Below are 15,702 nucleotides of genomic sequence, written 5' to 3' on the forward strand. Positions count from 1 at the left end.
ATAATCCTGATTAAAATGTCCAGGTGACCAACATTTAATGGGATGAGTAAAAACATAGATCCAAAGAAAATCTGGATTTTTAATTGCTATCAAGTAATAAAATAATGCCTTTTAGATCTGAGGGATCTTTACAAATAGAGTTATATAAAAGGAAACAGGAGACTTCACAATGTTTTTTTAGGCAACTGCACCATCTTTCATGCCTGCAATAGCTTTTCAAATAAGTATATTATGTATTAGACAGGTATCAATAGTACATACATATTAGCTTGGCCATTATATACTGAGAAACAAAGAGAGGCGTTTAGCACGCAGGAGAGAGAAATACTGACCAGAACACCAAATTAACTGAAGTGTCAACTTTTGTACAGCAACCAGAATTAAAGTTTGAGGAGCATTGTATCCCATAAAACAAGCAACATACCATATCCCCTGCACCTCTTGCAGCTTTGGCTCTACTTGCTGTGCTACAAAAGGCATCATGAAGATATACTTTCTTCCACAAAGTGTGTAGCCCAGTGACATCTTGGAGTATATTTGCTCCACCTCTGATAACCAGCACTGTGAAACACTGTCTTCCCCACCCAAAGCAAAATGTGGCAGCAGATTGCACAGAAATGGCCTTATCGTAAGCTAGAGTTTGCCAATGTTTGCTAAGCAATTTTAAGTATGTTAAGCTTTCTAGCCTCTTTACAGTCTGAGAAAGAACTTTATCTTCTCTCCTCTCTTGAGCACCCTCCTACTACAGGAAAAGCAAACCTGCGCCAAGATACTTCATAAGCTTTTCTGCCATTATGTCAGATACTAATGACAGTTTTTTTGTAATATAACCTGTGGCTGCCTTTTTAATTTGTTTTACTAATTACTGGCCTAAATTCAACACTGCCAGAACTCCCTTGATTCAAAAGAAGAATCTCCTAGATAAATCTATCCCCCATGTTTAAGCAGCTGCTATACCTGCTCTGGCTCCTTGACCTTGTGTTCACCTAAGAAAATGATCATAGAAATATCTGTATCCCTTTCCCTCTAGCACAGACTTATTTCTTCCAGGAGGGTCTTTCCATAACTTCCCTCAGTTTATCTAATTTCATGGCTCTCAGTTGTAAAAATTTGACAAAGAAAATATCCATTTGTTTCTACTGGAAGAAATCACCATTTTGCTGTTCATCAGTATTACAGACTTCCACCAAACTCAGACCGTCTGCACTGGCTGATGGCATAAGCCACATTATGTAGAAGGAGCTGGGCCCAGCACCTCAGCGGAATGTAGATCTCTAAGCATCACTGATAGAAATAAATAGATATAGATAGACATAAAAACAGGAATACTGCAGAGAATAACACTCACTATTTCTGAGAATACAAGATTACTGGGCACAACAACTCTAACCATGTAATTTAGGATGAGGTAAAAGGCAAAAGCATACGTAAGTTCAGTAACACAACAGGTAAACCGATAAAGAATAGATCCACTGATTACAGTTATCCATGATAATCTGGACACGACTTCCAGTGCGGGAAGTCTGTAAAACACTGATTGCTGGCATACCAGAGAAGTATTTTTCTATACATGCTCAGTTCCCACACTTCTAAGCACCTGCTGCTGACTGTGGTTGGAGAAAGGACACAATAGGAGATGGCCTGTTGGTCTCATAAGTATGGTAGTTCCTGTAGTCTCAGTATCTTTGAGGATAAAGGCCCCCAGTGCCTTTGTCATCATGTCGTATGGACCAGACCTCACGAAAGCCCTCCTCAGACAAACTGTCCTTCCGGACTGGTGTAGAGTCACTCAGGAGTTTTATTAATTGATCCAAGGGTGCATCTCTGGGATCATGGTCTTAATTTTAGGTAACTGCTCCTGGCTGTAGAGTTATGATGGAGTGATTTCACATGGTCCCCCCAGGGCTGAGTTATAAATCTGCCATGGATTAAGCAGAGCTCACCACCGCCATGGGGTGGATTGGAGAGGCTGCACAGCTGCTCCCCTTCCATGTGACCCAAAGCATGTGCCACATGGAGGGCTAGTCTCCACCCCCCTCCCCGCTATCCACCAGTAAATCTGCTCCTGGATTAAGCAAGTTCAGTACAAGGTTGTCTGTTATCTGGCTTTATTTCATACAGATCTATTTGCTCTGTGTCTGAGCCCATTCTAATATCTTTGTTGGTGAATTTCTCCTGTAACCTATCTTAACTTCCAGTTCAAGATAGGTAAAGGCCTTACTATGTGTTTGCATATAAATACAATGTGTTTGTGTGCGTGTGCGTGTGTGTGTGTGTGTGTGTGTGTGTGTGTGTATTGCCAAAGCTGGCAAATGACGTTAAACTATTTGTTGTTCATCTTGTTTGAGTGGTCATCTAAGGGTATTGTGTATAACAAAATTTACTTGTTAAGTGCTTCAGTGGAATTGTATAGCTACAGCCTTGCTTGTATAACTTCCTGTAGGGACAGAATTATCCTGGAAGAATAGTGTGTACTTGTCACTTTTGGAAAAAGCATAAGAAAACTCAGAAAAGTAGATGATGACTGATATTTTAGAATAGCAGAATAATAAAGATCAGCTATACTTTCTCATTCATCCATACTGAAAACCATGACTTTTCATGATTTGCAGACATGACAGTTTCATGTTCATGCAGCTCTCAAGATAACAGTGGATAGCTGACAACTCTGCAAGTCATAGCAAACTAAAATTCTGAAATAGAAGGATATTTGTAAAGGACTTTCTTTACTGTTCAAATAATTTGAATGCTAACACACAACAGATCAGGCGTGCCTCTTCCTATATTTAAAAATATCTTGGCCTATTCCGTAAGATTGTCTCTTTTCCAATAATTACAGTGCTTGTTATATTTACTTCTACACTGCCCTATCCACCCACTGATAATTAATAGCTTAGGATTTACAGACTCCCAAGGTGACTCCAATTGGGAAAGAACAAGTTAATGTGTAGAAGTATTGTCATTTCAAAATAATTTGAGTCTTACAAAGTACAGAACAAAAACATGCTTGAAGAACTTTAAAATGCTTCTACTTTCAGTCAGTCACACAACAAATCAGAATTGAATTGTCTTGCAAAGTCTCCGTGAGGGGTAAATGGATGGGTCGGAAGGGTATTTATTTTAGTGCCTGAGTTAGTGAAAAAAAGTCATTGCTTCCTTTGTACGCTTCCCGGTAACTATTGCCCTTCTGTTGCTGGATATAGTAGCACTGCCTCAAAACTCCGAATGAGCGAGACCGGGCTGCAGTAGCTGGACGCAAAGCGGGGATGGCAGGATCCGTCTCTGCATTGTTCCGTGCAAACAAAGACTCGAACCCAGCGGCGTGGGCTGCCCCGAGTGCCGCGGCACAGCCACTGTGCTACGGCTGCAGGCACACACGTTCCACACGCTGCCGGCAGCCCCGGTGCCTCCAGCACTGCTCGCTGCCAGCCTTGTTTCCGAGGGACTCTCAGGGTGGTGTTGCTGGAGCCTGTTGTTTTGCTCCGCTCAGGAAACCATGTGATTTGCACCCAGCAGGTACGTCGATGCTGCGAGGGGAGAGTGCGGGTGGCCAAGCTCGTGCAGGCAGGCCTGGGATGCGCTCTCGCGCCGCTGTACTAAACCCACCAGCTAGCAGCACGTACAGCAGGTGATCAGAAACCTAACTGAGCAACCTGACACGGTCTGTTAGTCAGGAAAAGCGGAATTAACAGAGGGTGGGGAATGCTTGCATTCTTCTATATACACCTCCCTGCTGTCACGAACGCTCTCGAGAATAGACCTCTCAGCTAGGTAAAGATTTGACATAGAAACACACACGACCCAAGAGACCTTCAGGATAAAGAGGTGCTCGCTGCGTGAGCCGTGCATGAGAGCAGTGCCACCGAGGTCCCGCAGCCGCCAGGCTCCTGCGCCCGGGCCGCAGCAGCCCTGCGCCAGCCCATGCGCCCTGCTGGGCGCTGCGGCGAGACCGCTGCCAGCCGGCAAAGGAGCATCTCTGACACCAGCCGGCCACGAGCGCGCCCTGCACCCCGGGAGCTCTGCTCAGCCCAGGGGGGGCCAGCAAATGCTGCATTTCAGTCACTGACAGTTTCTGTCATGAAAGCTGTCTTATACCTATAGAAAAGACATTTCCCTACCAGCTACATGTTGAAGGAAGCTGCGATGCCTGTTTGTGTGTGTCTGGTGGGGGGTGTCACTGCCCAGGGACTATACATTCATTCTCACCTTCTGCCTAGCTAATACTTGTTTTCACTCTTTTCCAGGAAGTATTTTGCTTTAAATTTGCCTCACCAGACTGAAAAATGTTTCCCTCTCTCTGAAAATCAGCAGAGTGACAGTTTTGCCAGGAAGGTCTGTGCTTATTTAATCTTTTGAGAACCACACCTAAGGCAGGCTCCGCAGGGTGGGGAGGAAGCCTTGTGGTTTCATGTGTCACCTATTGTGCCCCAGAAAGCTTGACACAATGCAAAGCGCTGTGCACTGGGTCAGGCGCTGCGATTCCTCTGAGCGGGTGCTGCCGTCCCCCAGGCACCAGGCTAATTACTCTCTCAGACCAAACTGTACCAGTGCAAGGTTTGGTTTTATGGCTTGGTTACGTTGTGGGGGCATGCTCCTGTATTTGGAGCTGGACAAAGCTGCACTAGTTACACAGTGGTAGCTTGCCATTGCAATCCTTTTACTATGCCCTCAGAGACCAAAGGGGAAGGCCAGGGTCCTACATCCGCCCTCCTTATTTGGGGTGCCAGGTATCCTTGAGCGAACCATAAAGGAACAGCTCGTGCTGTTTTCTGAACTGTGGGATTGCAATTCTTCCAGCTTTTTGTTCAAGTTGTAGTTGCTAGAGGCACCTTTGGCATTTCCTCTCTCCACTCCTCCATTCCCATTCCTGCACATCTATGTGGAGTCAAGAAGAAACTGGCCTTCTTCAGGAGCAGTGACCTAAAATGTCAATGTCATGCACAGAGATCATAGGGTACTTCTCCCGTTCGTATCATGCTGAATTCAACCTGCTACATGAGACTGTTTATGGAAATATTTACAGTGCTTAATCTGTGAATTATCTTCTGAGGAACATTTCTGGAAGTTTCAATTACATCTGGAGAGGAAAAGTTCCTCCTTTTGCTATTTTTCCCATGTATATATACAGGATATTGTGGACAGATACTCCAAGCTGAAAAATATTGTGTGACTGCATTAACATGGTGCTGAGCTTGAGCTAACACAGCAGGCTTGTCTTTGTGTCAGAGCACAAATACAGCAAGCTCGTGCCTGTCCCTCATATGCAGAATAAACATACACAGAGTTTTCAAGTGGTCCCAGTGAGCTTCCAGTTTCTCTTGCCAATTAAATTATCTGCATAATTTAAGTCCACATTTTGACCCACTTGGAATGGTTTTGTAATCTCAGAAAGGTCCTCTGAGATTCAAAAATTACTTTATATAAAATCCACTTGTCAGCAGCAAACTATGGTTTCTACTTTCTTGTTGCACACTGACTACAGAGATCACAATTAGAAATAAGCAAATATTACAACAGACCTCCTCCAAACATTCATTCAAGCTTTTAAAAATCACATCAGTTCCATATGCATATCTTTTGCATTTGCTTTCAAAGAATAGCTGACGAATATTATTATAATTATTATTTGTTCCACTTACACTCTGCCAGTAAACCAGAACAGCAGAGCCTATGAGACCAGGCTTGTGGCAGAACACAAATCTCCCAACTCGAAGACCATTCTAGCTCCCACAGCCACAATATCCAGTGACTAGAGCACTGGCATATCCCTGTCACCTGGAAGTCCTTGATGCTAATCTCTGGCCTGCTAGCCTAGTCTGTGACCCTTCTCTGGCCTTCTGAAAGCCTTCACAAGACACTTCACCTTGGTTTCTTTTTGTGACATTTCTATGTCTTGTCTAGGTGGACTGAAAAGCCTTGGGATCGCAACAGGGTTTCGGGATGGGTTTCAGCACTGCCTAGCACAATGGGAGCCCAGTGCTTGCTTGGCCCTCCAAGTACCACTGTGATTCCACGATAATTACAGTATCTATTGTACAAGTGGTGGGGGAGGTGTCCATAAATAGGTCATATAGGTCTGAGAACTATCTTGGCTGCATCAAAGTGATAGCAAATGCTACTGTAATCCTGAATCCTGCTGGGTTGCAGATTTGATGTTCATTCAGTGTCTATAATTGTGTAAGTCTTCGAAAAGATAACTTTGTCTTAGCCAGTGTGTTTGGTTTTGTTCTGAACTTAATTCTGGTGCTTTGGCCTACTCAGCTGCATGTCTTTATATTCTGACAGTGAATGTATGTACTAAGTACATTCAGATACCAGTTAAATGTTTGCATTTCTGTTTGAGTTTCATAGGTATAGGGTTAAATTGTTTCTTCCATGTAAATATAATAATAGCAGACCTTGTGTGCCCAGTTCCTACCAATGCACTTGTCACCTTGCAAACCTGAAGTAAAGCTAGTAATCTAGGATGAGATATCAACAGGAGTTCTGGGTATGCAAAGAATGCAGGACTAAGCCCTTCAGGCTGGAGTTTGCAGTTTGCATGTTATAGACACCTATTTTTTCTCATCTTTGAGGCTTAGACATATCTTTGCTATGAAATGTAAAATGTTGCTAATCAAAAACTTAACAGACACATATCTTTGATTATCCCAAACACAAAAAGACACTGATCATCAGCTCATTCATTCCACATGACATGTCTCATTGCAATCACACTAAAGAGAGTCAGAGGAGCAGCTTTTGATGCAACATTTTACAGCTGTGTTATTTACCTGTTATTTACCTATTTATATCTGGATTAAACTGGTCATTGATAAAGTTACACAAGCAATGATTTGGCATATGTCATTGCCATTTTATCCACTTCTGCTTGGAGTTTATGTAGAGTAGGAAAATGATCAACAACTGAAAAGGTAAACTGGTTCCAGGTTGTAGTCATAAAAACAAAAATTGCATAGGACAGTAACAAGATTTATGAATGGAGGAAACAAAAAGCTTTTCTCCCGGAGCTGTGTAAAATCTCATGCTCAACTTTTAAATGACATCTGCAATTCCAGTGTGGCCCAGTCAAAACGGTTTTGTTCTCGTTGTATCCTTCCCAGCAGTTAACTTTTCATATCTGAATTGCCCTGGTTGTAGCCATGCCATGACAACTTTCCCACTATTCTAACTAGTTTCGCTGAAATATGGTACATCTGCAGCCCAATGGGGAGCTGTCTGGGGAAGGACTGAAGGTGCTTTCTGGGGTTTCACGGGTCAGACAGGAGGGCCCAGCTTTCCAAAGACCAGGAATTACTCTGGCACAGAAACACCATCATAATATGAGACTGAAATCCTTAGAAAGAACACTATATAAAGATATGGGTGTGGAATTTAGTCTTATTATTCTCCTTTGATTTGTGCATTAATAGGCAGAGAAAAACATTCTAAGAAACAAGACTAGAAAGAAGGCATGTGCTTTCACGGTTGCTGCAGAAAAATAGGAAGTATGGATTACTGATATCAGTATATTGTAAACATTAATGAGGAACAGAGGGAATTCTAGTGATATAATAATCCTGTGACACAATATAGAGATTCCTGCTGCTTCTAAAGTCAAAGCTAACTGGACTGGATACTTCACATAATATGAAAGTGCCCAGAAGTAGGGGATGAACTAGTTTTCTTATTAACCAATTCCTCTAAGAACTGAATTCCCACTCAAATTTCCTGTTCAGTTGTGTTGTTTGGATTTGTTACACTGCCTAGTAATGCCATCCAAGCGGCCCATTGCACAACCTGGGTACAACCCCTGCGTATAACACGTAGTGCTTCTAGAGTCACTGACACATTCCTGACTAGCCTCTCTCTGTAGCTTACAGCAAAACTGTTATAGCAAACACATGAAAGCAGAATGGTGCCAATAGCCTTGAAATGAGGTTCAAGCAGCCCTCAAGTATGATTAATCCACGTACAGTTCAAAGAAGACTTGACCTAATTGTCCTGGCATGTCAATGTCACAGCAAGATCAGAATTCCAGACGCGAATGTCCTGATCTGCTAGTGAAAATGGGGCACTGGGCAGCTGCCTTCTCCTTATGCTGTGCTCAAGGGGGTGGCTTTGTCCCTTCTCATTTTAACTATACACAGACACACCAGTCGGTCTTTTTTTGTTATTTTGTTCCATTCTTCCTGATACTGTTCTCCGACCACCTGTAATTTCCTATCTACCTTTAAATGACTAGATTTTCTGACTTAAGATACAGCATTTTGAAGTTTAAAAGCTAAAAATGTGTTAAGCTTTTCACTTATTTTATCAATGAAAATTTACTTTCACAAAGGTTTATAGAGAGACTTTCAGAGTTTGTCATTCATGGACAGCTGATTAGTAATGCTCTGCATTGTTATATGATATCTGGAATGGGACTTCATTAATTTGTAGACATTCTTAATGTATTGCATAATGTCAAAGATTACCTGTTTCCCACAAAAGAACTTTTCTTTCTCCCTTTAAAAGGATCTAATAGAAAAGCAATGCAAGTGTCCCTATTTAAAGCTGCTTCTACTGGTTCAAAGAATCAAGTGTTGATCAGATTCCACCATCTACTGGAATTCCACAGAATTACATGACTGCTTTAAAGAGGGTTCATTCTGCAACTACCAAGAGGTCCACGATCTGAGCACCTTGGAGAAATATCACTACACACTTGCCTTGGTCTCCTGCAGTTCACTGGACATCTGCCAGCGAGTGCTAGTTAGACTCTGTGGTTACTGGGCTAGACAAACTTTTGATCTGACCTGGTATAAACACCTTTTTTTCCCTATGTAGGGCAAACAATAAAAAAAGAAGTTTAAAAAAAAAAGCAAGAGTTTGAACATAAATTTTCCCCTACTCATGTAATACCACAAACATGACACCCACCCCAGCTCTGGCTCCATAGCATCACAGATACAGATGTGTACCTAGAACACACACACCTACATTTCCCTTGACTCTCCTGCCTTGAGCAGTCTCCACAGCCATCATCTTCTGCTATTCCACAAGCATGTCTCTCTGGCCTGCTCCCCCAGGCTCTATGCACTGGCCTTATATCCTGCCAGGGTTACTGAAAGCAATTTTAGACCTGAAAATATCCTGAGGAAGTCGTTGGAGAGTAAAGAAAGAAAGCTACAGCATGATAGGGGGTGATAAACTCATTGGGATACTTCCCACTCTTCCTAAATAGGGCACAACATTCAGTTTGAGAAAAATTAAAAATTCGGTTTAGTTAAGTATAAATAGATCATCATTTGGGAAAACAATACCCAGAAAACCAGTTACTGGTTAACAGAGCTACTATAATTACAGGGTGGACTCTCAGGCATGATTGACTTGTTCTATATCTGCCTCACAAGATCCTAGTGATATTTAAAACAATTGTACCATGGGAGACACCTTGACCGCATGAAGTCAAGGGCATAAATTCATATTGATTTGGCAGAAAATGTATTTGGCCTTATAAAGCAGGGAGCTGAGTAGAATGGATCCTCACTCTGTTTTACATTTCAGGTAGAAACCGCTAAGATCTAGCTGTGACTTTATTCTCCATTCTCTAGTCACTGTTTATCTATTGGCATTTTTAGAGAGATTGTCTTCATTTGAGTGGATCCTGGGTCAGTCCTTTTCAGACAGCACAGCTCAGTCCTTCTGTCTTGGTGGGATTCTGACTTGTCCATACAAAGTCTGAGCTTGGCGTTAACTTTATCACTTCCTAACACCAAGTCTTTAGTTCCACTTCCAAATCCAATCAGGAGTTAGTTTATATATGGTATTGTACTTTAAATACTTTATAATCAAATTATTATAAATTGATTTTATTACGAACTGAAAACAAAGGTTGATTTCATCCCTTTGTTCATTTTGACTTCCATTCACTATATTATATGTTTACCAAGCAATACTGAGGCTGTAGACATTTGGGTTTGCAATATACCAATGAAGAAAGCCAGGCAAGCATTTTACTTCTGGTGTTGCTGTCTCTGTGGTGCTAGCTCCTGGGAGTGCTCTTTACAGAAGAGGGCACTGCTGTTCCAGTGCTTTGCAAAGTGGAACAAGGAGAGCATCCTTCCTCCAAAGCGCTGGCAGCATCCCAAGTGAAAATGGATGCAGAGCCCTTGCCTACTTGCCAATGTCCTACAAGAGCAGCAGCAGAAAAAGACCAGATATGTAAGATCAGTCTACACTCGTGATGGCAATGATGTGCCACAGAGCAGGTGCTATCAGGAGTTGTAGGCAAAGATCTCAATATCTGCATCACCAGTCTTTAGCACTGCTCTGCACTCCTGTATATAACACTTCATTAGCATCTGAATATGGGTTTCTTCCACTCTCTGTGGTCTCACCAAGAAAGCCCATCCTGCATAGGAGCACTGCCCTGTGCTCCCCCTCATGTCCTCCTGGGCAGAGGTATTTTTCTATGTCTCAGCTGCATGGGTAGGTCAGGGGGCAGAAAGGAGTGAGAAGAGTGCTAGTGAGAAGAGTGGGCAAGGGGAAAAAAGGAAGATGATGACACCACCTAGAGAGGAAAGGAGATGTCAACATCCTCTGGTTTGTGCTGCACTTCTGCTGGGGAGTGAAGTCACCACAGACTCCTTGTAAGGCCATATCAGCAGGATAGTGGGGGCTAGTGAGAAGAAAACACCCTTTCCACTCTGCCCCCAGCCTTTCAGAGCTCTGCCTCAGTTATTTACTTTCATAAAAATACTTTTCTTGTATCAGTATCATGAATGATTCAAAAAGTGTCACCCAAGGCCAATTGTACTACAAACCGCAGTAGGGATCCTGAGTCTGCTCTGAGCTGGCAGGCGTCAGTCATCACACTACACAGCACTGTGACAGACAGAGATACAGGTTCAGGCCCTGAACCCATGCGTGCCACCAGCACAGCACTTGCACTCACCTAAGGAGCCCTGATTACACGGAGGGTTAATTACCCTACCTACCACTAAGCTCTGATGCACAGGCAAACAGGGGGAAAAAAAAAGATGCAGGAAAAATCCTGTGCCTACAGGCTCACTTTCAGAGCCACAGAGCACAAGAGGCACTGAGGAATTTGGAGACATTTTCTCTGAGGCTTTTAAAAAAGTAATAAAAAGATACTTACAGAGAAGTCACTTACTCAAGCCCAAATTCTAAATCTTATCATTTCTGCCAGCCTCTGAGCTGTGAGTTGTCTACCACGGCTGAGACAGAATTGTATTTACCTGGTGCTGATGTCTACACGGGCAAAGATCTTTTGCTAAAGCATTGGCTTTGCTTCTTTTTTGATAGATATAGAGGGCAGTTCCTGGGTGTTCTCCTGGGCAGTGCTCGAAGGGAGTGTGGCTGCAGACAGGGGCCTGCCAGCTGAGCTCTTCTGTGCTGTCCTTTGGAAGATGCAAGAAGAAGAAAGAAAAAAAAAACACTGCCTGCTGGCTTATTAATTTGTTTGAATCTCCTGTTAAGGGAACAATGGGGAGAAAACAGTGGAGAAAAGAGTGAAAGGTTTTTCACTTTTAAAATTTCATCTAGGAGAAGCTGAAATTCATCCTGCTTAATTTTAGCTGTGTAGAAGTCAGCCCTCTAAGCTAAAACAGGAGGCCACCTCTGCAGGAAATGGAGACAGTCAAGCAGTGGCTAAATGCAATTGATTTTGGGCCCCTTGGACACCTATGGCAGGAGATGTCAGCTAACAAGCACAGTCTGTCCCTATGGACTGTGGACAGCTACCTCAGAGGAGGTGCCTGGCTCTCCCACGGCTGAAGACAGGTGAGCTGAGCCCTTGGGGAGTGTACACAGTGCCAGAGGGAATATTCTTGTGCCCTCCACAGGACCAGCAACGAGTCAGCTCTCCGGTGTTTCTCCCCCAGATTCCCTAACTGTGCAGCCTGCAGCGTGCCTCATTCCTAGGCTAATGCACTATGACAGTTAGACTATAGCAGTAACATCCAAAACCCCTTGCCCTCATCACAGGAGCAGAGTGGAAGGACAGAGACCCAGTTATGGTAAAGGGCAGGTATAACTGTGAGCATTTAAATGGATAGGATAAGACAGAGGACTGTGGAGTGGCTGTCTGACTGTGTATAACCCACGCTGCAATAGTACCCAGGGTCAGAAGCCCTTTGTACACAGAGGACAAAGGACCTCTTGTCAGATGTAGGAAGCAAAGGTGATTTTTGAGAGTCTTTTTGAGATCTTCTGGGGGTAATAATTTGTAGTTCAAAGTACTTGACCACATACAGACTCCACATGAGCATATCTCCAGCTCCAGTCCTTCCCCACGCAGGAAGCAGCAGTGGCAGCGCTTGAGCAAAGCCAAGGTATTAGGCTAGATGGACTGTGCCATGACCCAGGAGAAAGCCGGAGTCACCAGCTGAACCACCCTAATGGTGAAGAGCTGACAGTTAGGAGCTGTCTGTCTGCATAACTAATACTCTGCTCCTGGATCTGTGCACAGACAGCACTTACCTCATGGTGGACCCTTCCTCAATATAAAAATGCCTGAGATGAGCCAAAATACAAACAAGTTAGCAGTAAAGAAAAGAAATAAAACCAGCCTCTATCACCACAGTCCCACTACAGGCTGGGTAGAGCTTTCCTCAGTTAAGGACCCTTGAGTAGATCACACTGTTACATTTTAGAGAATTTCAGCTCTGGTCTTCAATTTCAAGGCTGTACAAGGCTGTACTTGCCTGGACCATTCTGTCTTCCTTCTAAACACATTTGGTTTTAGATTCAAAAGTGGGTTTGGAGGATGTGAATCAGCTCCAGATTCAATTCCTAAATTTATGTATCTATAATGTCCATATGTAAGTTATTTTTCTAAGCTTCCATTGTAGTCAGTGCAATCAATCAATACAGCAGAACAAAATCAATACAGTAAATTAGGCTGACCAAGTTTAGGCATAACTTTAGGCCCTCTCTGCACCCCTGGGCCAAAACTGCTTTACCTTTTTTAATTTTCATATATTAGTTTGCCTTATTCACCTGTGTAGTGATGTGTCTCTTTCAATGCACCAGTGCTAAGTAAACTTTTTATATCCTTCCTGTCCACCAGACCCCAGACAGTGCTGGTGATCCATTTCTCCAAGTAAATTCCAAATCAGCCCATTTATTGTTACTTCTGCCATGGAAACAGATCAATAAAAAGCAAAGCTAGCCAGGGTCCCCTCCCCTTCGCAGCACACAGACCAAGTTCCCAACTTAGGAAGGCAGAGGCCAGTCAAAAAAAATAGCCAGAAGACATGGGTCTCCTGTTGGTTTGACTGACATACAGGGTTTGGAGCATACGCTGTGAATTATTAAACCTGTTATACAGTGTTGTTGAAGCCACCACTATCCACTTCAAGCATGATAATGTGCTCTCAGTTATTGACAACTATCCCTTCATAAACCCTGTACATTAACTAATTGTAATTACATATTAATATATTAAGGCAGCAGTGGTTTGCTTATTTATCTTCTCCTCCATCCAGGAGTTAAATCAGTAAGTAGCTAGTTTCTGAAAACCTCATCTGAATAATCAGCCTCAGGCATACAGCGTATGCATAGTGGTACAAGCACTTCTACAACAACATTGTCTGCCAGCGCAGCACATGCCGCTCGGCTCCCCGGGAGGACATCTGTATCCGAACTGCGCCGGCAGCTCTGCACATGCTCTGTTTGCCACAGTGAAATCCCATTCACCCTCTGAGGCTTGTTTGTCTACGGGCAGCACTCTGCTGCTGATGCTGGATGATCTGCAGCGTCTTTCACAGCTGCTCGAAGGCAATTTGATTCTCTGAAGCTAAGACATTTTTCACAAGCTCCGTTAGGCTTCCAGAGATGTCATTTTAAGAGGGTCCATAACAAACAGAATATACCGTTCCCATTATGCCAGTGACAGTGACCTTGCCTTGACAACAACCTGCAGCCATAAAGCGAGTTTAATTCTCTGACAAGAAGATTGGCGACAGCTATCATTGAATATATTGTTTACTGTAATATATGGCATTCTTCCCTGGAAACCCTGGAGATGGTATTTGTCTGGTCTGATTGTAAATAATGAGATAGACCACAATGGATTTCAGTTCCTCATCAGTGTTTGATCAGCACAAAGGTAAGTCACTTGCTACTAATTTCAAAATCCTCTGGTCCTCCCATGCCTCCCATGCAAATGTACTAAGATTACTTGGCAGAATCAATGACTGGAAATACTGGAAAAGGTCAGGTCTGATGGAGATCTACATTGGTTCCACATGAAGGACTTTCATCAATTTTAGAGATGGGTATTTCAGCCTATTGCTACAGCTATTTTTAAAAATAAAATATTTCAGCAGAATAGTAACAGCATTTGATTGTTTTTGTGCTTAGTATTGAGAGATGTACATGTATATTTATTATGTTGTATATTTGTGTTTTTATGGATCTATAACAATTGCAACATTAGCAAGCAGAACCAGTTAAAATGGAGTGAAAATTTATGAAAAGCTGTTTTTTACAAGTCTACTAGTTTGGATATGTTGAAAGGAATAGATGCTGACAAGTGACTGACTTTGCTTCAGTAAATCTTAGCTATGCTAGGTAACTATTGCCATATCTATGAATTTAAGATATCTTTAAAAGCTCCAAAATGAAGATTTTCTACATGTTTAGGTTGCTACAGAAATACAAATATCTCTTTTTTGCCTATTTTTAAGTTAAATGGTTGAATTTCATGTCTTTAGTTGCTTATACCTGTCTTTACCTCTTATGACTTAATCCACTATAAAGAATGTAGTGGTATTCCTTTTATGTTCTCAAAGCAGGAAATAGTCATTGTTTGATTATCCTGTTGCAACAGATTTCTCTTTGAGTCAGCTTGCAAAATAATTTGTGTGCAGTGGCCATAGTTTCCAGTGCACACTTGCAAAGTGTCCTAGCTGGTACAGCCAAGATGGCCCCAAAACAAAGGTGCTGACTTTACAAAAAGACAAAGGACAGGAGTCAGTAAAGGGCAAGTCAGTTGCTGCTGTGCCTTTGGGTGTCTGGTTCCCACAAGTTGTACCTTTGTGCTTGGTGCCTGTGGTCCATGGGCCTCACAGAGGGGAGGCGAGCAGCCTGCAGACAGGCGATGGTTTTTGCTAGGCACCAGCCTGTGCCTGAAGCCTTGACCCCTGCTCGAACACGGGCGCTGCCACCACAGCTGTGACCAGGAGCCTCTGCTCACTTGGGGTTCCGAGTCCCAAATCTCCTCCTGAAATGAAGCAGTCGTTAGTTGATCTTGTGGCTCAGGTAGCATGGCCAGCTGCCCAAGCATCTGCTCCCTGCCCAAGCAGACATATTTTCTCCCAAGTGGACAGAGTCCAATCTATGTCCACAGAAGGACAGAAAATGCTGTGAGCTGCAGATTCTCTGTTTGTCTCCCTTTCACCCCCAAGTAAATACACTCCACGTAAAGCAGCAGACTTATGTCTACCTTTCCTCACTGCTCCCACAACAGTCCCCAAAGCCTGAAGCAAGTCCTGAGAGTACTGGTGTGTACCAGCCCAAAAGGGACCCCTCCCTGAGCAGCTGGAGAAGGACGGGGAGCCTTCAAGCAAACCTGAAGACAGTATAAAACAGTGACAAGACAAAAATACTACCAGCAAGGATAAAGGAGGAAGGGAAGTGTAAAAGGGACAGGGGAATGTGTATTGCAGAAATAGAGACAAGTTCTCCCAGGCCACGTGCAAAGGAAGGAAGGAA

At 43.1% G+C, this 15,702-nt stretch overlaps 1 protein-coding gene across 1 annotated transcript in view; it reads left to right on the forward strand.

Moving 5' to 3' along the window:
- The first annotated feature begins 13,976 nt into the window (after positions 1 to 13,976).
- ANKRD55 (ankyrin repeat domain 55) overlaps positions 13,977 to 15,702 on the forward strand; it is a 54,912-nt gene continuing 53,186 nt past the window's right edge. Inside the window, exon 1 of the mRNA XM_067315912.1 lies at positions 13,977 to 14,095. Coding sequence (XP_067172013.1) covers positions 14,056 to 14,095 — 40 coding nt within the window. The 5' untranslated portion in view covers positions 13,977 to 14,055. The remainder of the gene's footprint in view (positions 14,096 to 15,702) is intronic.

The sequence above is a fragment of the Apteryx mantelli genome, chromosome Z (assembly GCF_036417845.1).
Source record: "Apteryx mantelli isolate bAptMan1 chromosome Z, bAptMan1.hap1, whole genome shotgun sequence".
Lineage (NCBI taxonomy): Eukaryota > Metazoa > Chordata > Aves > Apterygiformes > Apterygidae > Apteryx > Apteryx mantelli.